The sequence below is a fragment of the Oryzias latipes genome, chromosome 17, assembly GCF_053564925.1.
Source record: "Oryzias latipes strain Hd-rR chromosome 17, Olatipes_Hd-rR_3.1".
In the NCBI taxonomy this organism is placed as follows: Eukaryota; Metazoa; Chordata; class Actinopteri; order Beloniformes; family Adrianichthyidae; genus Oryzias; species Oryzias latipes.
The window spans coordinates 6,465,196-6,489,391 of NC_136253.1; the positions used below are offsets into that span (position 1 = coordinate 6,465,196).

At 41.3% G+C, this 24,196-nt stretch overlaps 1 protein-coding gene and 1 long non-coding RNA gene across 2 annotated transcripts; both read right to left on the bottom strand.

The window, feature by feature from the left end:
- Positions 1 to 3,363: 3,363 nt before the first annotated feature.
- On the bottom strand, positions 3,364 to 5,599 carry LOC144986854 (uncharacterized). The gene is made up of 2 exons (XR_013650715.1): positions 3,632 to 5,599; positions 3,364 to 3,552 (listed from the first exon to the last, which is right to left on the bottom strand). It is a non-coding gene; the product is annotated as an uncharacterized LOC144986854 (long non-coding RNA).
- A 2,557-nt stretch (positions 5,600 to 8,156) lies between these two features.
- Positions 8,157 to 15,792, bottom strand: LOC101171361 (cathepsin Z). The gene is made up of 6 exons (XM_004078610.5): positions 15,626 to 15,792; positions 13,519 to 13,682; positions 13,225 to 13,404; positions 10,244 to 10,394; positions 9,041 to 9,206; positions 8,157 to 8,895 (listed from the first exon to the last, which is right to left on the bottom strand). Exons 1-6 carry the CDS (start codon positions 15,754 to 15,756, stop codon positions 8,770 to 8,772), a joined length of 918 nt encoding a protein of 305 aa, XP_004078658.1. The 5' UTR covers positions 15,757 to 15,792; the 3' UTR covers positions 8,157 to 8,769.
- Positions 15,793 to 24,196: the final 8,404 nt, after the last annotated feature.

Consider the following 24,196-nt stretch of genomic DNA (forward strand, 5'->3'; position numbering starts at 1 on the left):
GCAAAGCAGTCGCTACTGGTTTCAGTGACTGTCTGCTGGTTTCTATTTTCGCTTTTTCTGATTAAAGCTGAAACTGATTTGTTACTATAGTGCTGAAATTCCTTAACCCAAAACTAGTGTTTACTTTTTCACTTTCTGCCTCATTTATTTGAAAAGCACTATGTTCAATATTTTATTCCTGGTGTCACGTCTCTGCAAATATACATATATATTATTATAATAACTGTTATTAAAAGATCTGAATCATAACATGACAGCACATTTACTTGGCTTACTAATAAAACATGAATGATCATTTATTTATTCATACATTTGTGTGTGAGTGAAGGTCTTTGTCTTGATTTGGTTTTTAAAATTGGAAAATATTTTATGTAAAACGTTTTGAGTTATATCAGCAAGAAAGGTGCTGTACAAATAAAGTCGATTTGATTCAATCCAAAGCTTAATTTCAAAATATTACACGTAAGTAATGGATGTGAAACTCATTGTCATGAGTTCAGTAATGTTGACATGTCTGCTTATGCTACTGTGACTAAATCCGAGTCAGGCACTTAAATGTAAAAAGTAATTATTTTTTTGGTATTTTTCAATAACACCTGTTGTTCAATGTGCTTGTTGTTTCACATTTTATTTTGAAAGTACAACTTCCTGCCTCTCTTGAACTAACTTTTTCAAACTTGAGAGACAAATAGCTGATTTGAGCAGAAAATTCCTATGCAGAAAAAAACCCTAAGTGAAAATAATAAAACATAATGTTGATAAAGACAAATCTGATCGGAGATCTGTAAACCCACAAAGACAAACAGATGGGAAGGAGACAACAGCGATGCAACAAATTAGATTAAGTGATTAGTTGTCAGCAGGGCACTCATGAGAGCAGCTCTTTGTTTCTAATGAAACCAGTCCCATAATGGGCTTAGAATGAAGTTACCTGTTTAACCAGTCAGTACAGGGAAGCATTCCTTCACACCCTTCACTGTCCAACACTAACCCAGGAACGAGGAAACCCAGGAGCACTTTCACGCTGAAGATTGATTGCTGGAAACTGATTTTCCAGATTTCCCTCTCCTGCTTTGAAAAAGCATTTGGCTGCAGAGTATGTCTGTGTATGATTGCAGATATAACCAAAAAAAAAAAAAAAAAAAAACAGTTATGGAGGGTAATGTGTCAAATGTTTACAACAAGGACGTATAAAAAAAAAGGTGATCGTGTATCAATCAAGTCAGGAGGAACTGATAAACAGATGTTAAATTAGAAAACAAAACACATATTTTACCTTGGATTAGAGACATCCAGCGCCTGAAGATGCAGAACAAAACAAAGAAAAATCTTTAAACATTCTGTGGGTTTGTCTTTGGATGTAAAGGGACACTTTGCTTTGCACAGATGTGTCTTATCAACACCTACACAACGCTAAAAGATAAACCGGTTTTTAACATTTGAGTGTGTGTGAGGACAGGCCCCGCCCCTTCTAGATTTGTATTACATCTGAACCTCACCGTATTGATAAACATCCAGCAACTTGTTGCTTTATGCTGCTTCATGGTTTTACCCCCCCCCCCTTATAATCACCCTTCTATCCCCCCTCTCTACCCTCTCTAATATCTCTCTCTCTTTTCTTCCCTCCTTTCCTTTTCCGTCTGGTCCAACACAAAAAATCTTCAAATACGATTACAGTTAATAAAGTTTGGCTTGGATTACAAAAGGGGTTTATTCAGACATACCTCTGGTTTGTCTGAAGATTCCTAACCCCTGTTGTTAAAGTAAAATATGTCCAACACAAGAGGCCTTCATCTCTCATCTGTTTGCCCAGCTGTTGGACAGGAGAAGTTAAAAAAAAAATAAGATAAGCCGGTTTTAATGATGTGTTTAAATGTTTTGAGGTCGTATTTTGTCCTATTTGTAAAGTAGGTGTTTGCATATGCATTTTGTATTTTTTTTGTAAATGTGTGTGCGCATTTTTACATCATGGGTAGGGGACTACAGATTAGCCTTTAGCTAATTCTGGCTTTTTAAACCTTTTTTTTAAACACGTTTTTTAAATTGCACTGTCCCCTTTTAAATACATTATAATTATTATTGTAAGCAAAGTTGTGCTGGAGGGTCTCTCTTACGCATGACAGCATACATTCTTCAGTGAGACTACTGAATGGAAGCTGCAAGATGCTGCTGGACCTGCAGAGAGCTGTACTGTTGAGGCAATGAAAGAAGAAAACTAAAGATCTGCCCTGAAGATCTGAACCAAATGAACCAGCAGGGGTCACAGGAGCCGCGGCAAGACGGAAACCTGGTAGACCCAGATCTTCAGGTTAAATTTAAATGACACTTGCTTTTTCTCCATTATGCATGAGAAACTTACTTGTTGCTGTGGTTTGTGGTCTCTTTTTATGTTTTTCTTTGTTGTCTAGATGCATTTATCTAACATTCTATGGTCCTTCGAGCTCGGCTTACAACATATCTGCGTCCCCGGGAGAGGACCACGGAGATTGAAGACTGAAAATTGAAGACAGCCCGTGAGAATCGATCTCCGGAAGAAAGCCCGTCCTGTAAATTCTACGCCGGCCAATCAACTGGTCCAATCCCTGCTTCTGGATTGAAGTGATCCGTGTACCAGTTGGACCACAACAACAAGGCAGGTTAAAGGGCTTATGTAGGGGGTTAGAGTCCCCGAAGTGGCCCAGAAGTCTGAAAAAAGTTAGAGATTCGAGTCCTGTAGTCTGAAAAAAAAGCGCATCTATGGGGGTTCAAGCCCCCGACAAGCCTATAATTCTGAAAAAAGGTACAGGTTTGAGTCCTGTAGCCTAAAGCGCATGTGTAAGGATTCAAGTCCCGAAAAGGCCTAGAATTCTAAAAGAAAATACTGGTTTGATTCCTGTTTTAAAAGAATACAAAGACAAAAGAAATTGACTTCATAGTTGTGCGGGACACAGCGCAGATGCTCAGTTTTGTTTGTAAAGTTTAGCACAAACTGTGAGATGTGTGAGGAGCTGCGGCGCTCCAAAGTCTGAAAGGACTATGACGGGGGAGGACAGCCTATTCATTGGTTACATTTTTTAAATGTAGCCTATTATTGGCTTTTCAGACTTTTTTCTTTGAAGGTCACAGAGAGTAATTTTGTTATTTTTTATTTCTTAAATAGTGTTGTTTGTGTTATTCAAAGGATTATAAATGAATGAATGAAGGAATGAATGAAAGGAAAGACACAAGTAGTTTAAAATTAGACAAATCAGAGGGCAAACTACGGCCGGGGGTCATATGTTAAACTACTTATACGTCAAACTACTTAATCTGAATGTCATGATTTCACTAGACTTGGCAGACCCAAATACTGGAACCCGGAAGAAAACCCAAAGATGCGTCAGGTAAGTAGAAATGATTTAATTCTCTATCAGAGATTGTGATGGCTGGCGAAGAGCTGGAATCTTGATATGGAGACGAGGCAGGCTGGAGGGTACAACGGCAGTAAGTGACTTGGCTTGAACAGGATACAAGCATCGGATGAGGAGCATGGACAGGTGACAGCGACCAGAGGAACACTCGTGGTGATCTTTCCTGTGGGTGATTCGTAGAATAGGATTTAGCGAGAGGTAAACAGACATGGACGAGAGCATGAGTTGACCAGACTATGCACCGTAGAGGAACAACGAACTGGCGTTGAATGCTGGCACTGGATCTCCTTAAGAAGGCTGTATGCTGATGAGGTGAGTGGAACCACCTGGTCGCTTCCGGAGCAGAGCAGAGCAGAGAGGGGAGGGGGAGGATAGCTGACAGAGGCACCATGACACTGACTCGCCAAACTGTAATAAATTATATTGATAATCCTTATTAATGTTTTATTTTCCCTGTAATTCTTAAGTTTCCCTATAGATGGTGAACTACAGATAAATTGACCTTTGTTTAGGTCAGTGGTTCTCAACTAGTGGGGCTGGGGGGGCGCACTAGTAGCGGTTTTAGGCATAGGTAATGCGGGCAATTGCCCGCGGCGCAAATTTGATGGGGGGCAGTGGCGGCAACGGCTCAGTGCTTGGAAAAAAAATTTGCGCCACTATTGGTTTCCTATTATCTGTTCTATGACAGAGTTTGTAACAAGCTGAAACTGTTAACTGCCATCCCTGCAGCTGCTCCTGTCTGTGAGAAGGAAAAGGGGGTAAAAGGTTGGGGGGAAAACATTTTCTTTTTCCTAGAGGGGGGGCCTGCAAAAAAGAAATGAGAAGCACTGGTTTAGGTGCAGAAAGTTATTATGCATCTTTGGGGTATTGGATTGTGAGATTGTAAGATTTGTTGTTTTTCATTTTTCCGATCTTTCAAATACCACATGAATGCAGCATTTATCTAAGTTTGCGTTTTAAACGAGGTAAATCAAATAGTGGCTCTAAAATGAGAACAAAAGCCAGTTTTAAAATAATAACTCAAAAAAGGTTCAGTTATAAAAAATATATGTATACATTAATTTTCAATCAAAACTAAAGCATGCTTTCGTCCAACCGTTTGTGGCCTACGAGTCAAAAAGGTTGGCCACCCCTGTACTAGAGGGTATATTAGTACTGGAGATGTTACCACTCCGAATGGTACTCTTGTAAGACCAAGCTGTAAGAGTCTGTATCAATTTAAAAAACAGAGTAAATAAATTGCCAAAATCATTAGCGCCCTATGCTAGTGTGGAACCAGGAAGTGTGTTTCCACATTGTGTAACAAAAAATGGCACAGAGTTTTTAGGAGCTCTGCCAACAAAGATGTGTCATGAACTTCTTGTTCCCTTCACAGTCCAGATAATCAATGACAGAGTATCCCATGGTTATGCGCTTCCCTGTCCTGGAGGACGTTGTGTTGGATCTGCTCCAGATTTAATGCCAGGAAACAATGGTACTTCTGTGGTTGACCAAATGTCTTAGTTATGTGGCCAGCCCTCTACCTCAGCCTGCCTAGAGACTGGAATGGGATTTGTGCTCCCGTAAAGGTCACAGATCACCCTTTCATAGTTTCTGCAGTCCATGAGCTTCACCTGTGCCACCGGCAGCCTCGACTTGTCAGTTGTAGTGCGCCAACTTCTCAGCTCTTAGCTTGACTTCTTAATGGCAACATCAAAACTCTTGACTCGCTGCTCTGAGATGGAACGTGGCAGTTGCAGATGAAGAAAATTGAAAATTTCCACCATAGATGTTGATTTCATAGACTTAAAGCTCATCCTTGCCCAGGTAAGTAGTTTCTCCAGGCCTTTTAAAATCCACCGCCTTCCTGTTGTTGCTGTTAAGTCCTCTATGAATGCTTCTATTGGGGGCTGCCCCATTGGGGGCCTCCACACTCAGCTTCTGCTGACTTGGCTGGCATGGTCAATGTTTGAAGCGGAAAAGGACAAACTGATATGGTCAGAATCCCTCTTTTCCAGCTGATTCCAGTGTGATGCTTCAGAAGTGACCCTCAGAACCAATCACAGCACTTGTGAGTATCCTCTGTTCTTGTGTTGTTTGATGCAATTGTTCTTAGAAACTGTGGGTCGGTGGGGAACAAAGCTGAGGAACACCTCCCTTTTGACAATGAGATGAACCAAAACTGAGTCGTGCTTTTTGAGTTTTTCTCCTGCCTTCACCTTCTGTATCTTTCTAGAAGTGCCCATGAAGCTGTGGACAGCGACCGTACACAACCTTTGACTGTATCTGAGAACTGGAGCGAGTTTGACGTTGGGAGGCCACACCCCTACCACTTGAAAGCGGAAATCTGTCAAACGTTTAGAGCGTTCAACCTGAGACCACTTTTATTGAGGCATCTGATTGGCCAGTTTATAACTTGAACTACAGCAAAAATAAATAAAAAACGAGGATGAGAAAGAACATGTTAAAAAAGGTTTTGGATCCAGGATGGTTTTCTGACCAACAGAATGGCTGAGGAACAGCTGTTTTTTCGCTCTAGAAGTCTGTGGCACTTTGGCCTCTTAGAGCCAACGGGTACTTCCTGTTTGAAACACCAGGAAGGAGGGGTCACTCAGTCCAGTTCTCATTTACAGTCAGTCAAGTGACATCATCAACCCCCTCAAGCTTGGTTCCTGATGATTGAACATTGTTCCTGGAGGAGCTCCTGCATGTTGATGCGGGCTCTGTTGGGTTCCTGTTTTCTCATTGGGTCATCAAGGGAATCATCCAAAAACAATATTTACCTCTTCCGCTGCAGGGATAAACTGGCCCATGTGTTTGGGATTAGCCACAAATGCAGCACATTTTCAAGCTTCGAAGGGATGCCAGTCTCCCTGAACCAGGTCAGTTTAACCTGGTTTCTCCTCCTCCAGTGACCTCCTGTGTCTCTTCTTGAGTAGATTTATTGGTAGATAGATAGGAACTTTATTAATCCCAAAGGAAATTCAATGACGGCCAGCGGTTTGAATTCAGCAACACATCAGATAAATAAATTAAAAATACAATGAAACCATAAAACATTCCCATGCTCAGTCAGGGATTTGCTCTGTCTTACAGCATGAGGGACAAAAGACTTCCTCATTCTGTCTTCGGAGCAGCAGCGGGACAGTAATCCCGGCTCTCCTCAAAGCCTTTCTTGGCCAAATCAGATCTTTCTGCTGCATAGTTTCCTAAAATGATAGAGGGTGGTTTGTATCCCTTTTGGTGAAAGGATGCTGACCATCCTACAGTTTGTGACCTGTGTGTTGCGCCTCCTTCTCCTCCAGTTATTTCATTCTGGACTGTTGGATTTCAGAGCCATGAACATTCTTGGCCTGGTTCGATGCCGTTTGGTCTGTCCTCGCGCAGATCTCCCCCCGAGACCTCCTCAGGGTTCTGTTTTCTGAAGTCTGGTTAGGTTGGTCTCGACTGGTTCAGCAAACCTGGAGGCAAGTGCATCAGGTCTCTCTGGATGTTCTAGGATTCATCATCAGGGACAAAACCACAGTTTTAAACCAGAATTTTAAAAACCTGACTGTAAGATGGAAGCCGTTTGTTTTGCTTTTCATCCATGCAGTGTCCCAGTTTGTCAACCTTATGTTTCTCAGTCTGTGAGGTCTGCTGAACCATAGCTCACTGCATTAGACCTGGTTTTGGTTTTGGAGGAAACAACCTCTGAGAAGGATTCTGCTGCAGAAATCTACGCGTTACTGCGCCCCATCTTTGTACAGCAACAGTTGATCGAGCAAACATTACTGCATAAACTAACACAACGGTTTCTTCTTTGTTCACTGATACATACAAATTTCATGAGCATTTGGCAGTAAAGTTTCAGCAACTCAATCCTCCAATTTTGACAAAAGTGTAAGAAAACTTTAAAGACAAATCAGAATTTCTGATCTAAAGTCCAAAGCAGAACCCAGACAGACCGACAGACTTAGGAGTCTGGCGGGATAAAGACAGGAATCCTTATGAGACAGACAGAAAAAGCAATCAAGTCTGTGCAGCAGAAACTGAGATGTCTCATCTTTAATTCCCAGATGTGTGTCAAACCCCCAGAGCCTGGATCCCTCATTTTCCACAACACCCCTCAAACTGATGAAATCTGCCGGGTTATTTTTGAAATGCTTCCTGCTGCGTCGCAGAGAACATCACACAATGATCTCTGGAGCCTGAACGAGACGGCGCCCTCTTGTTTTCACGAGGCACCAGCTTATCGCTTAATTTGTGGAAGCGGTACCTTTTTTAGTTCCTGCAAATTGTATTTAGGTCTGCGAATAGAATACTTTTTATGAATCTTTTCCAAATGTATCTTTAAATTTAAACGTAATTACAAATTCTCTTAACCCTTGTGCTATCCGATGGGGTCCAGATGACCCCACCCTTACATTGACGTGTTCTCCCTACCATGACAAAGGTGGATAAAGGTGGAAAGATTTCATGTAATCCATGGACACCAGTGAAGATCACAAATCATTGAAGAAAAAAGGTTCAGAGCACTGTCTAGTGGGTCTAGATGACCCAACTCCCAATTTTAAAGTGCCTAGGATAGCACAAGGGTTACAACAGTTTACTCCAAAAGTAATTCTTGCAAAACTAGTGCATCTATTTTACTTTTAATATAATAGTCTTTACAATCTACTATTTATGATATATCTGTGCAGAAAGTTAAACTCTTTTGTTTGTCTTCTTTAGTTTTTTTGTTATGATTGCTTGAAATAAACTAATTCCAAAAGATGGTTGCAAATAAAGGAAGGTAACCTCAAATACTTGGTCTGATGCCCTTTATTGGTACTTTTCCTCCCAAATCTGTATAAAACTCTCATTTAATAAATCAGCAACTGATGGAAACAAAGGATTCATTTCACTTTAATCTCAGTTAGCGTCAGTCCAAAGTTTAAATGGCAACTTTGTGACACAATTGTCATCTAAAAAGGAGTCTCTGTGCTCATCAGGACCTGCAGTTTGTGTAGAAACTGCTGCAGCATAGCAGATCTTCATGTTTTTTTTCTGAGCCTCACAATGAACGAGAAAATTAGCAAAATGTGTGAAAATAGATCCAATAGGAAAAGTCAGTAGTTTTTGCTGATGGAGGTATTTCAAGCTTCAATCTGAGTCAGGAGCCGCTCCTCTGTCCAGTTTATGTAACATTATATGCATTGAAATACCAGGTCTGACTGCACAGTTTTTTTGACAGAGGTAACCTGAATCTCTCCAAAAGTACAGCTTAGCAATAATGGCAGAAAAGACTAAGAAACCTAGACAAAGCCTCCAATTTGTAGTGAGAATTTTTCAAGTACGATAATTAATGAAATTGACCTATTTTCAGATTTTCACTAAGAGTTTTACAAACGTAGGCACGACTCATCTCCAACACTTCGGTTCAAACAGAGTTCTGTGTAACAATAGGGTCTCCGTAGGCACAGTTTTTCTCAATCCCCAGGTTGAACCAGTTGCCTTTGCCTCCTTTGAAGGCACTGGTGACGATCCTCGCCCAACCGTGTTCTCCCTACAAGCAAGAAAAACACCCAGATTACCCAGCCAGCAGAGACAGAACCTCCACACAAAAACAATACAGAACTGAAGGTGTGCAGAATTGCTTTTGTCTGGCTACAAAAAAGCAGGGTGTGGTGAAAGAAACCAAACAAACCAACCCAGAACTCTCCCCAGGAGTTCCTGACGATCCAGTACTCCATTCCCTCCGCATCCACGCCCCAGCCAGCCACGGACACGATGTGATTCGGTACAGAAAGGGGATGAAACTCGGAGAAAATCCCTCCAGAGTATTCCTCCAGTGCGTCTGTCACCATCAGGGCACAGCTAACAAAGCAAGAGTTTCTGCACTGTTAGAGGTTTGCTGTCAAATGGATTTATCCATTAAAACCATTTTGTTATGCCAACATCTGAAGACCAGGCGTCCATAAGCATGGACATCACATTTTGGGTCATATTACCACAGTAGTTATTTATGCTTTACCAGGGCTCTGTGTGAAGAGGGTTGGCTCAAATATTAGCCTGGGTTTTGAGAGGTTAAGGCAACTAGATTCTATTTACTAAATGCATGAATGCAAAAAGAAACTTTAAGAAAAAAAACAACAACTGTGAAACAAAATAATTCTGTGCCATTTTATATCAAATTTATTTAAGCTGTGTAAATGATGACAGTCACTTAATTTCTATGGTGGCCGACAGGGCTCACACTACATACAAAAAAAAGAACCTAACGAAATTACCCGCAACACGACGACATAACCGCAGCGTTAGCATTAGCCTCAGCACAACGGAAACGAGGACTTTTTTTTCCTACCGGCGAAAACCCCCCCAATTCAGATTCAAACTATTCAGTGCTCCTGAGAGCTACACGATATTTGGACAAAATTCGGGTGTTTTCTTACTAGATAACGTAATTTCTTACAAATATACGTTTGTCTAAAAATATAAATGTACCCAGCTCTCCGCATAGTGACATCTGCATCTAACACTTTTTGTCTTTTTTTTTAATTACGACTTTTAAGTCGTAATTTAAAAAAAACGTGTAAATTTACGTGTTTTTATCTCATAAATTTACGATTTAAAATCTCGTAAATTTACAAGAAAAAAGTCATAGATTAACGAGGAAAAGACACCAAATTTTTCCGTTTATCTGAGCCAAGCTAGAAGATGAAATATTGTGTTGCAGGTAATTTCGTTGTGCTTCGGGTAATGCCGTTGCGTTTTTTCTTTTGTATGTAGTGTGAGCCCTGTCGGCCACCGTAAATTTCAAGAAATATTATTTTAAAAAAAGGATTCAACATCACTAATAAGAATGTGTCCTAGAGAAAAGGCTCAAGCTCCACATAGAGGCAGAGGAACTTTACCTGATGGGCCCATTGGTGTAAATTTCTGCTTTCATGTGCTCTCTTCCTGAAACTTCTCCGTAGTCTCCCACTTTCCACACCGTGTAGTTCGTCACGACCGCACAGGATTCAAAGAAGGAGCACGTGCCGCACTGATTAAACTGCTCGCACTCTGAGACACACAGGAGCAGGAGAAGTGAAACTCAATGGAGGGTTTTCAGGCAGAGGATCTGTGGAGAAACACCTACTTCACAGAGAAACCATCTATGAAGTGATTTGAGGTGGAATCAGTCAGAAGGAACAGATTTGTGATGTTGGAGGAACCTGTGCGCCCGTCTGTGTTGACTAAAGACACACAGAGAGAAGCTCACTTCCACTGGATGAAACCTGAAATAGTGGAAAGTGCTGCTGCTGCTGTGCCTGTCAAAGGAGCTGTTTGTGCAGTCAGACTAAACTCTGCTTTGTTCAATGAAAAGCCAGTTTTAGGGTTATGTAAGTTGTTAAACTTTAGGAAACATTAAAAATGGGATGAAATTAGAAAAAAAAATTCTATACCCCTGTGTTCTTGAATGACAAGCATTTAAAGATCCACTCCTATAAAATGAGTTTTTAACATGTTTTGGTGGCAGTTTTCTAAAAAAAAAGGAGGATACATTTAAAGACTATTAAGCCTAAAATTGCAATTCTGAGAATTTCTTTATTCAAATCATCGTAATTCAGGAGAAGATGTTTCAAAAAGAGCTGATTTGTTTGTAAAATCTATGATTGGCAGGCCACAAGCTCCCTGCTCCATTCTGATAATCCAGATCCACATCCGTTTTTGATTTCCTCGTCTGAGCTGGAATCTGGATCAAAACTGCACAGTTGGTTAGCTCCAACAGTGCTCGCCATTTAAGCTAGTGGGAGAGCGTCTAAACAGAAAGCTCAGTTATGGTGATGGGTAGGGAGGCGGGGTTGCTCTGTGCCATCAGTCCCACCCAAAACTCAGAGCTACATTTCTAATGAACTACTGCCACTCTGCTGAAATGATGTCCTAAAAAATGACACACTTTTTTTATTTTAGCTAAAAACAGCCTAATTATAATTAAAAGATGACTGGGAACGCTTTGAATGTAGATCAAATGACTATTGGAGTGGGACTTTCTAAGGCGCCAACATTAAAAAGTTGAATATTTTGCATAAGTGTATTAAGCTTTTTCATCCCTTAGGAAAATCAGTGATTAATTAAATGTTTAACTGAATACATTTTTATTTCAATCATTAGGTTAAAAACAGCTTCACCTTTTAACAGTACAAGAACATAAAAGCTTCATTTAGAGACAACATTTACCACATTTTGTACTAAATAATATTGTCGTAATGTTATTGCAAATTATAGTTTCAAGCACTTTAATATATTCAAACAGGAAATTTGTTCTGATGTGACTGCAGGACTCTTTGTTCTTAAACTTTAACATTTGAACTATTTCTCCCACTTAAATAGATGACAGAGGCCTGTAATTTTCATCATAGGTAAACCTCAACTATGAGAGACAAAATGAATAAGAAAATCTAGAAAATCACGTTTTCTGATTTTATCTATTTATTTAATTTCACTTGAATTATTTATTAGAATCTTTTTATAAATTATGGTGGAAAATAAATATTTGGTCACCTAGAAACAAACAAGATTTCTGTCTCTCACAGACCCGTAACTGTAGAGATCTGTAGATGATCCTCTGTCCTCCACTGGTTACCGGTATTAATGTCATCTATTTGAACTGGTTACTTAAATAAAAGACACCTGTCCACAACCTCAAACAGTCACTCTCCAAACTCCACTATGGCCAAGACCAAAGAGCTGTCTAAGGACACCAGAAACCAGATTGTTGACCTGCACCAGGCTGGAAGACTGAATCTGCAACAGGTAAGCAGTTTGGTGTGAAGAAATCAACTATTAGGACATGGAAGACATACAAGACCACTGATGATCTCCCTCCATCTGGGGCTCCCCCCAAGATCTCACCCCGTGGGGTCACAATGATCACAAGAAGGGTGAGCAAAAATCCCAGAACCACACGGGGGACCTAGTGAATGACCTGCAGAGAGCTGGGACCAAAGTAACAATTCCTACCATCAGTAACACACTACACTGCTAGGGACTCTAACCCTGCAGTGCTAAACGTGAATGCTGAGTTACAACCAAAAAACACCAGACCTACTGTAAAGCATGGGGATGGAAGCATCATGCTTTGGGGCTGTTACTCAGCAAAGGGACCAGGATGACTGATCCGTGCAAAGGGAAGAATGAATGGGGCCATGTATGGTCAGATTTTGAGTGAAAACCTCCTTTACAAGTATAAAGCCTCCTTTAGCCTGTGACAACGGTCCCAACCACACTGCCTGGGTAATGAAGGAGTGGCTTCATAAGAAGCACTTCAAGTACCTGTGGAGGCCTAGCCAGTCTCCAGATCTCAACCCCATAGAAAATCTATGGAGGAAGTTGAAAGTCTGTGTTGCCCAGCGACAGCTCCAAAACATCACTGCTTTAGAGGAGATCTGCATGGAGGAATGGGCCAAAATACCAGCAACAGTTTGTGAAAACCTTGTAAAGACTTGGAGAAAATGTTTGACTGCTGTCATTGCCAACAAAGGGTATAGAACAAAGTATTGTGTAGAACTTTTGTTATTGACCCAAAACTTATTTTCCACCATAATTTACTAATAAATTCTTTAAAATTCCGACCATGTGATTTTCTGGATTTTGTTTTCCATTATGTCTCTTATAGTTGAGATGTACCTACGATGAAAATTACAGGCCTCTCTCATCTTAAGTGGACGACCTTGGACAATTGGGAGAAATGGAGAAACCGGGACTCTAATCTCCAGAAGACTGTTTTGGTGCTGCAACAGCAGATCTGACCCTCAGCTTGAAGATGTCTGATGTCCTCACAGTCAGCACTACGTCTGACTCAGGAGGGAAAACTTTGAGAGAATTAGAAGAAAGTTGGTTCATTTCTCACTTTGGTTTACGGCTTGATAGTTGTTGCAGGTTTCATCCGGGATGCCTTTTTGATGTGCGTACGCATAAACCCTCAGGTGATCTCCTCCGTAGCATGAGCCCGCCCTCCCGCAGTCGATGACGTTCTGGACCGACAGGTAGGCTGACGGCCACGCTCCCCCGCGCTTGATGTTGATGCGGTCTCCAAACAGAATTACAGTAACGACCATCAACATCCAGAATTTGAGCAACTTTCTAAATGAATGGTATTAGATTTAAATTAGATGAGTTCCTCTGTCTCTGTTGCCACGGTTACCTGCCAGCGCGCTGGTGGCTCCCATGGCCCAGCAGGAGCCACAGTACTGAGGGATGTGCTGGTTCCTTGTGACGCTCACATAGTTCTTCCCATCGATGTTCCTCCAGTCCCACGATGGAGGCAAAGCCGACACATTTCCACCTTCATGTGGACGCGGACAAGTCCTGCAGAAACAGGAGGGGTGAGGGTTTGATTCCCTGTCAGTACCGAACATGGTCCTCCCATAGCTGCTATAGTCTGAAGGAGGAAGATTGGAATTTTGGATTTTTGTCATTTCTCCAATCAGCGTTGACTTGAACTCTGGTACAATCAGTAAACCCACAGAGGAGAAGTTTAAATCCAAATATAGAACAGAGTTTAATTAATTCAACAAATGTTTTGATGCTTTTTCCTGAACAACATGCTGTAACATGCTGAAAGCAGTAAAGAGGATGTAGTAACATTCACATAACCAGATAGAAAGTCGAATTATATTGAAGGATTTTAGGTGTTATTCACGTAAACCCAGAATAACAATGCAAAACCTTCACATACGGTGTTCTTGGTGTGTTCTCCACATTCGACAGTCTATTGTGTCTTCAAAACTAACCACACGTCTCTTTTCTCTAACTCTTTAACTCAACAGATGTTACTATAAAGCCACAGATGCAGAGAACAGCAAGAGACTGAAAACTCTGCCCTCAGATCACACAGTGTGTGAACGGGACTGTGACTGCAGAGCGCTTTGGGCCTTCGAGGAAGGTAGAAAAGTGCTTTACAAGTATACAGCAGTCACCCTTTTAGACAGCTGGAGGAGCGGAAGGAGGAAAAGTTGCATCTCGTGTTTAGGTTGGAATCTATCAAGTGAAGCTCCAGCAGCTCTGCAGAAATGTTCCAATGAGGTCAGATGAGTTTGTTTTAAATTCCATATGTCACCACCCGACGTAGAAGATACAAAAATACATTTTGTCGGGAAAAAGCTGTTTTTTTTTTTTTAAAAGATGCACGATTTTACAACTACTAACAGCCAAATACCCAAACCTCAAAAAAGTGGAACAAAACAAGGAGCTGCGGGTTATTATAGACAGAGAGGAGTCAAACCCACAGCTTCCAGAGCAGCAGATGAAACCGCATTCATGAAACAGCTGGACGTTTATCTGACTTCAGGTCCAGAAGAACAAAAAAACTTGGTTCTTTTGACCAGAAGCAGACAATCATTCTGAACAATATATCCATCCATTTTCTTAACATTTTGGGGTCATGGGGTCACCGGAGCCTGTTGCCGGACCACGCAGTCACACCTGGGGATAACAGTTAACCTCTGAAGCATGTTTTTTGAACTGTGGGAGGAAGCCAGAGTGCTCAACAAAAACCCACACATGCACGGGAAAAACATGCAGATCCACACAGAAAGAACCCAGCTGGGATTTGAACCAGGATCCTGCGCTGAGGAAAGAGCGCTGACCACTGCACCACCTGCAGCCCCTCATTTTGAATAATGAATATGAAAAAAGGACAATAAAACAATACAACTAACAACAGCAACAATACTTCCAGAGACCTGAATTTTCAAGCCCATCTCTTCATTGTGGTGCAGGTTTCTTGATCTCAAACTATGTGGATGACAGATGATGAATTATGACTTTATTATATAGCCTCTCACTCTTTATTCACTGGAACCACTGTTTAATTTTTAATCACTCATTTTATTCTGCATTAATCTGCAAAACAAAATGTTTTCATAAATTTCAATCTCAGTTTTTTATTTAAATTTGAGGTTTTCCTGCTTATTTGAAGAGACATTTACTCCAGATGTTTTTTAATGATAAAAAAATATTCCTAATTTAGATTAAACCAATGAAAGCAGTGTTAATAATAATAATAACAATAATAATAACAAAAACAACAATAATAACAACAATAATAATTATGCGCTGAGCTGCTTGTAAAAACAAAGCCTAAATAAATCCGGAATGGTAAACGTGTCCACTTAGTCACTAACTGGTGAGGGACGCACAGACAGTGAGTTGACTGTAAACAGACAGCAGCCTGTTCCATTTGACAAACAGAACCGCCGTCTGGACCGGTTCTTCCCGCCTCCCTCCTGTATGTTATCCTGCTCACTCACTTAACCCGGTCCGGCCTGTCGTCCTTTACGGCTCTGTAACACGGTTCGGATAAGAGTCTGGATGAGGCGATGATCCGAAGCAAAAACAACACCAAGCAAAACAGCAGCGGGCCAATGTTTGAAGACGCCATGTTAGCTCCTCCCCCTCTTTTTAACCCGCTGTCCAGTGACTCCAGCGCGCCCTCTGCTGGTCCATAGCAGCACTGCGCATGCTCCTCGCCGACAGAACTTACCTCTATATAAGTTCTGTTTCAAGGAAAGCGTTGACATTATTACAAATGAATGCTTTTAAGTTTATTGCCAATAAAAACAATTCTGGACCAAGAATTTAGATTCTGTCTTAATTAAGATTAAGTTGCTTGAGGTAATTTCATTTTTTCTTTGGCAATAAAAGTATAAAAAGTGAGACAGGCCAAGTGAATTAAAATCTAAAAAGATCACAACACCTAGAAAGGAAAAAATAATCTAATGTATGATTTATCTACAGTGAATCACAGTTTTAATGAAAACTGATGGTCATTTTGATGGAGGATCCAGGTTCTGTGTTGCTCTTTTCTGTGTAACCAAGAGCTTCTTAGTTGGTCCTCTGGAAATCAGAGTACAGCACCTTACGATAGTACTTTATTGAGCAGCATATGTTCTCCCTGGGTTCACTGATCCTGTTCCTCGTGGGTTTCTGCCCTGCTTGTTTTGCAGCTAAGCCTGCTTCAGTAGATGCTACTTTGCTGGACTGAATCAGCCCAGTTTCTGATTGACTGAACACACCTGATCCAGGTGAGCAGCAATGACTGAAGCTGCAAAACATAAAGGGCGGTAGCCCACGAGGAACAGAGTTGGTGACCCCTTTAGCTAAACAGACTGCGCTTATAGGTTCCTTTTATATGTTTTATCCAACTATTTTAAAATACATTAATTTGAACCTGAATTCATTTTCATTACAAATCCGTAAGCGTTTTCTCAGGATTTTTAGTTCTTTCAAGTGTTGCCATTTCAACTACATGGAATGATTGCTTCTGCTTTAAGAACTTTACTTTCAAGCACCATTCCTCTTACCTGGGCGGGACGTTTGGATCCTCAGGTCCCCCACTGCGTTTTCAGTGCAAAGCAGAAAGACCCGAGTCCACCTTCATGGGGGGGGGTCCAGTGTCCAACTGGACCCACAGACGCCTCATGAAGACACGGGAAAGCTCCTCTAAAGCAGATCAGCATTCAGAGCTCATGGAAAGTCCACCTTATGTAAATACAAAACACACAGTGAGGGTTTCACTCGCAGATCAATGCAAAAGCGATTTATATGTCTTCTTGGTGATTGCTGCTGCAGAAGAGATGCAGGGAATCTCCAGCAACTTTCTAAAGAAATTCAGCAGACAGGGGGAATTCTGTCTGCTTTGTGAGTATTTCATTGAAACACAGTTGAGACTTTTCTGACATAATCAATATAGTGAGGACATCCAGGTAAGTCATCGTTTGGTGAATAAATTTTTGGCAGGAAGGAACTATTGGGAAAAGTTTCCTGTATTTGTGTTCTCTGAGTTTCCAATCTCCCTTGAGATGCATTTTTGAATCTGATCAACAGCTTTGATTTCCAGATTCCAGATTTAAAGCTGCGTCTTTAGTTTCACTCAATTGTTTTTACAGGATGTGTGGTTTTCTTTTAGAAGAACAAGAAGAAGAACAAGAAGAGAAAGACTTTTTGAAAGTTTTCATTCTTAGCGTGTTCAAAATGCAGCTGCCCGTCTTCTGTTTGGAGGACGTAAGAGAGACCACATCACAACAATTTTAGCTTCGCTCCACTGGCTGCTGTGCATTTTAGAGTTCACTTTAAGATTCTTTTATTTGTTTTTAAATCTTTACATGATCTGTCCCCGCTGTACCTCTCTGAACTTCCCTCTCCTTACTCACCAGCCCGGTGCCTCAGATCAGCTGATCAGCTGCTTCTGAAGGTACCGAGGTCCAGACGGAAGCTCAGAGGGGACAGAGCTTTTGCTGTCGCTGCTCCAAAGCTTTGGAACTCTCTGCCACTGTCCATTAGAGGAGCTCCATCACTGTCCGTTTTTAGAGCCTGCCTGAAAATCCATTTTTATGCTCTGGCTTTTAATACAACATGAGACTTCTGTTATTGCAGTGGTATTGTACTGGTTTTATTGTTATTATCTCTCTATTTTTTAATCTTGTGTTATAAGATGTTTGTTTTCTTCATTTCTCGTGTTCAGCACTTTGTGTCGGCGGTTGCTGTTGATTGAAAGTGCCATATAAATAAAGATGAGCTGAGTTGAGTTAGCAAAACACATTTTTCAAACGTTGAGGGATGTTATCCATTTAAAGGGTAAAAAAGACGTTTCTCACAATCAAACACTTTTTACACTTTCTGCAAAACTAGTAGGAGAGTTTAAGTAAAAGATTCAGCGTTGGTAACTAAAATTTGGGCATTAGATTGCCAACAGGAGGATGCCAGAATCCCAGCGAGAGATTTTTTTGTTTTTTTTGTTTGGTTTTTCTACAACACAATGACCCTTTGGAAAGAATCAGGCTGTGAACAGGTTCAGCTGCAGAAGATGTGCTGTCACACTGGAGGAGTTTGTTTTTCCTCTGAATGATCACTCAGTAAACATTTAGTAAATGAAATTAGCAGCAGCAGCACACTTTTGCGCGCTCAGCAGGAAACTTTTAGACTGTTACACTTCCATTAATGCAGCACAGGTTATTGCAGGGTTATCAGCGAGAAGTGGCAGCGCTCATGAAGGCTTTTATCTGACTTAATACAGCTAAACTTCACTGCTAACCAGTTTAACACAGAGAGGAGCCCTGCTGTTTGAATGGAAATGATTGAGATTTTCATCAGGCACCAGATGAACACTTAGGGGGATGATCAGATACAGCACTGTTTGCTTAAAAGTCCAGACTCAGTTTGTGGTCTTTTTTTCATGGAGAAGAAACGAGACTGCTCATCTAAAAAGCTGCTTATCGGCACAGGAAGAAACATACTTTGCTCTACATAAGTAAAAATGTTTTTAATCTTATTTCACAACTTCCATTAGAATATCAAATTGGAGTGCATGTGTTTTGCTGCTCTGGTGAACTGTCCAGTAAATCTACCTTCGCTCCTTAGTAGCTGGATAGGCTCCAGCATCCTTGTGACCCCAAAGAGAATGCAGCAGGTTTAGAAGATGGATGGATGTTTATCTGGTGAAGAAATTATACGTCAGGAAAAAAATTAGGTTAACTTATTTCTAATATTTTTCCCCTTTGTTCTCTTAATGTATCCTTAATTCTGACATGAAAAGAGAAAATGTAATCTGACACGATCACGCCAAAAGAATCAAAGTTGACAGAAAAGTTGGACTTTTTCTAGTTTCTATCACGCCTGTTTCAGCTCATCAGAGACCAGATTTAACACCAAAGTTTGTTCTTAAAGCGAGAAACGAGCAAAACATGCAGAGAGAGGTTTGAGAAACACTGTTTAAAAAAAAAAAAGGCAAAATGCCAAAAGCAGAAAAAATGACTCACATCTGACTCATGCCCACAATTGTTAGGAAGCTTTTTGATGCAGAGATGAACATCAAACCTCTCTGTTATGTGATATTTGTGCCTGGACTCAGTCAAAAGCTGCAAAGAAAGTAGATCTTTAAAGTCCAAAGACGTCCATCATTGCTTGAAACTGTTGTCTGGTTACTGTAATGCTTTAACAGACAACATTAAAATGTGCTGGCTGCTAATCAGTTGTCAGTAAAAGTTTTTGTCCGAAAAAAAAAAGCTTTCATAAAAAAAAGGCAAATTTATAAAAATGTGAGTTTGCAACACACACTGATCCATTTATTGATTATTTTATAATAAATAAACAAATACAAAGAAAAGAAGGAATAGACAACATTACAGTGTTTGGTTAGCAGATCAATTTTCAAAGCCCTCTGTGCAGATTTTTGTAGATCAGTTGTAAAGGCCGTGTCACACAGCCATGATCCATGCGTGATCCATGCGTCATTCATGAGTCTTTCTGGCGTTCGTCATTCCTTTGTCATGTCTGTCGAGGGTTCCAGCAGACGGGTCTTTACGTGAATTTGGTTTTGAGCTGTTCAAAATTTTTGGTCGGTTGAGAATTACAGAGTTTAGGCGTATTTTATGTAGTTTATACACAATTATTACGTAATTTCAAGGGTCAGCAATCCTGTTCGTCGTGGGCTACCGCACTGCTTGTTTTGCAGCTAACCCAGTAAACGCTGATTAGCTGGATTGAATCAGCCCAAAACGCACCTGATCAAGGTGAGCAGCAGTTGCTAAAGCAGGGTTAGCTGCAAAACAAGCAGGACGGTAGCCCACGAGGAACAGGATCGGTGACCACTGTTCTTGCGCAATTGCGCATAATTTTTGCGAGAAGCAAAGAAAAATTTGTGGATTTCCTCGACCATTCCACATATGTCAACGTACAGTGGGGCAGAAAAGTATTTAGTCAGCCATCAAATGTGCAAGTTCTCCCACTTAAAAGCATGAGAGAGGCCTGTAAAATTCCTCATAGGTGAACATCAACTATGAGAGACTAAATGGTCATCTACAAACAAACAAACATTCTGTCTCTCACAGACCTGTAACTTGTTCTGTAGAGGATCCTCTGTCCTCCACTGGTTACCTGTATTAATGTCACCTATTTGAACTGGTTACCTAAATAAAAGACACCTGTCCACAACCTCAAACAGTCACTCTCCAAACTCCACTATGGCCAAGACCAAAGAGCTGTCTAAGGACACCAGAAACCAGATTGTTGACCTGCACCAGGCTGGAAGACTGAATCTGCAACAGGTAAGCAGTTTGGTGTGAAGAAATCAACTATTAGGACATGGAAGACATACAAGACCACTGATAATCTCCCTCCATCTGGGGCTCCCCCCAAGATCTCACCCCGTGGGGTCAAAATGATCACAAGAACGAACTGTGAGCAAACATCCCAGAACCACACGGGGGACCTAGTGAATGACCTGCAGAGAGCTGGAACCAAAGTAACAAACGCTACCATCAGTAACACACTACACTGCCAGGGACTCCAACCATGCAGGGCAAGACGTGTCCCCCTGCTAAAGCTAGTACATGTGCAGGCCCGTCTAAAGTCTGCTAGAGAGCATTTGGATGATTCAGAAGAGGATTGAGAGAATGTCCTAACTTTTACATCACGTATACGGCGCACATTTCATGTTAAAATTACATAATTGACGCACAAATGTTTACATTGATTTACGTGTTCTTGTCTTGGTTTATTTGTACTTCTTCCATAATGTTGCTTATTTGTGACATATCTGTGAAAATTTCACGGAAAGACCACAAATTTTCACAATTTTTCCATGTATATTCACGTATGACCAATTTTCATGCGTGCAATATGTGCAGAATGGGTCTGTGAGAGACGGCCTTGAGTCAAAATATGTTCACAACTAAGACTAAATAATGTAACCTCCACACAGAAATGCACCTTTCAGTGTAAGCTTGAGAAATAAAGGAAAATGTTATTTTCCGTTTTAAATAAACTTGTTGAAGTTTACTTTTTTATGTTACGTTGACATTTTAGAAACCTGAAAACCAGATAAAAACAGGAGGAAATCTGTCGAGGAAAAACCCAGACAGTAGTTGCCTCCAGCGCAGAAACGTAAACAGTCACAAACCAAACCGTGAGTTATGAGCCTGAGCAGCAGAAAATGATGATGGATGTGACAGAGGGGACGGGGAAGCTGAGAGTTCTCAGGAGGAGTCGCCAGCCCCGCATAATTTATTGTTGTGGGTTTAAATCTTCTGAAATAGAAGCGGAGCTGCTGTCAGTGGGGGAGAGTTTCTGTGACTGAAGGGGAAGCTGAAAAGACTCTGCTCAGACCTCTGAATGAAAATCGCAAAGCTAAAACTTCTTTGTGTCTGCAGACACAACCCTTCACTTTCTTTGTGTTTTCAGGGAGAGCTGATGCCATTGTACTTATTTCCTGTTGACCTTTTGACCTATCAGGCCATCATTGGTGTGTTAAAAACTTCACTTCGTCCTGCGTAGGTGCATCGTCCAGAGCCCTCAATTATGCATAAGCTGATAGCGTGAGCAGCTTCACTCGTGGTTACTGTAAACTGTTGTGTCGTCACAAACAGCCTGTCAACATGTTAGTCGTTTACGGTGAGGCCAACTTCCTGGATGTGTGCATTAATACAAGCTTCTTCCGGCTCTTTAACGGAGGCAATCAAAGCCTTGATGACACAATAAGAAGACTTCAATCATCTTTTATGCAGGACCATTATCTTGCCGCTAAAGTAGCACAAAGAGCTGCTCTGCATCCACCAAGCAAATAGCCCGAGTGTTCGGTCAAGGAGGCCTGCATTCCTGCTGAGTCCTGGAAGTGTCAGGCGCCACACGCCACACAGTGATGCAGGTTGCAGGGAAATTCAAGATCAGAATTTTTCTGTTCATGACTGGTAGAAAGATAATGAATATTTTTCTTCAGCTCATTCTTTTGTCATTGTTTAAAAGAAGTAATTATTTCTTTGAATGTGAAGGCATCACGTGCTGCAGGGTAACGTTCAAATCCCATCACCCGGCTGGTTTGCATATTCTTTTGTGCACGTCTGTCTTCCTCCCACAAAGACATTCTTTTTAGGTTGACTGCTGATCATTCTCCCTTAGGTGTGAACGTGAGTGTCTGTAGTTTTGTGTGACTCTGCAAAACTGCCAAAGTGCAGACTCTTCCTGGAAGGGGCTGTTCCCCACTTTGTGATGTCACAATGTGAGAAACCACTCGTCTCTGTGGACTGGGAGGGGCTGGTGGTCAGAGAGCAGGTTTTAGAGGAATACTCAGAGATGCGTAAATGGATCAAAATACCACTTTGGGGCTGTTTCTAGTGAGGAATGAACATTATAACATAAACATGAACATAATAGATCTTATGTCAGAAGTCAGAGTTCTGTCTCCCCCTCTGGTCACCTGCGGGAACCATCTCCAGAGTTCTGAATGCACGTCATCTCCCAGCAACCCCAGCGTGCACTTCCTGGATGCTGCACACCTGACTCTCATTCATTCAATCAATCACAGTCTACTTAAGCTCTGCACTGAGCCACACTCAGTGCAAAGTATTGTTTGTGCCAGTCTGCCTTCATTACAGAGTGTTATGTTTGGATCTGATCTTCTGGGGCCTCATTTATAAAACTTTGCGTAGGATTTGCGTCAGAAGTGGCGTACGGATGAAACATAGGACGTGCGTACGCACAGAAATATTCGGATTTATAAAACCGTGCGCACGCACATCCTACGCGTCTTTCCCTTAATAAATCACAACCGATTCTAAATGCTGCGCAGCTTTTGCGGCTTCATGACACGCCCATAGTTGCCCATAAATAGTCCGTGAAACGCCCACAAATGAATATTCATTGATTGCGAAATCATGCCAAACACCGAGAGGAAATCAAAAAAACGTAACTTCACTCAATGTGAAGTAGAAGTTATCGTTGGCGAGGTGGAAAAGAGGAGAAAAGTGTTGTTTGGAGGGCACAGTGTGGGCATTACTGATGCCAAAAAGGCACATGAGTGGCAAACGGTGGCAGACGCCGTAAATGCTGTAGCCTCACAACCTCGGACCGTGGCTGGTCCGAGGGGGTGCGGTGGGGGATGGGGGGGACCGGAGCGCCAGATGCACCGGGTGACACGTGTGGTTCCTCCGAGTGCTCCTCTGTAACGCCGGGCCCAAAAGCCCGCAGAGGTCCAAAAGGACGGCTCGATGAAGTCGCGACCGGCTCATAAGCCACTCATAAGCAAGTTTTCTTGCTGTCTAAAGATGCGTTCACTCCGAATTCTTCCATTTGCCACATCTTCTAAGAGCACAAGATCAGCCATTGTGCGTCATTACGCATTGTGATGGGGCATTTTATTTCCATCCATTTATTGCATCTGACAAGCTACAGATGTCGGTAATAATCGACGTGGAAATGGGAAATTGTTCAGCGCAAATGTAATTTCTTGTTGCTTTCTGAATGGTTGAGACATACGCCATACATGGTTTTATCAAAAAATAAAATAAAATAAACTAAAGGCATATGTATGAATACCATAATTCCATAGTTTATGAAGAAATGTTTTAATATGAAAACAACTTTCCCCAGTGGACAATTAGTACGTCTGTCCGTCCGTCCGCACCTATATCTGCTCCGCCAGACGGACACACTGACGAGAATATCAGTTTTGTAAATTATTTTGTTCTGTTAACTATATTATTTATGAGGATGAATTGCACAACATGCCAATATTGCAGAACATATTTCATTTTTCTTTTTGCAAATAATTGTTCATTTGAATTTCTGTTGTAATTTTCGTTTGATCTTTTTTGTTTGTTTCACTGCTGATCGATCAAATGGGTGTTCGTGTAGGCTGTTAATTGTAAGACTTGCTTTGTGAAGTCTTCATGTTATTTCTGAGAGGCAGTATTGTCATTTTCACTTTCACGTGTTTCTTCCATCTGCCGACGGTGTCGCCGTTTCTCATTTCACCCGTTTTTGTGCGTACGCCTGGGTCAGAGCTTGCGTGAAGGACCGCACATTTTCCCGTCAAGTTTGCTTTTTAT

Excerpts from the sequence above, each read along its gene's own strand:
- LOC101171361 (XM_004078610.5), bottom strand. The coding sequence starts at position 15,756 with ATGGCGTCTTCAAACATTGGCCCGCTGCTGTTTTGCTTGGTGTTGTTT. Across the intron at positions 13,683-15,625 it reads GACAGGCCGGACCGGGTTAA|GACTTGTCCGCGTCCACATG; the intron begins GTGAGTGAGCAG and ends CTGTTTCTGCAG. Across the intron at positions 13,405-13,518 it reads AGCCACCAGCGCGCTGGCAG|ACCGCATCAACATCAAGCGC; the intron begins GTAACCGTGGCA and ends TTCTGTTTGGAG.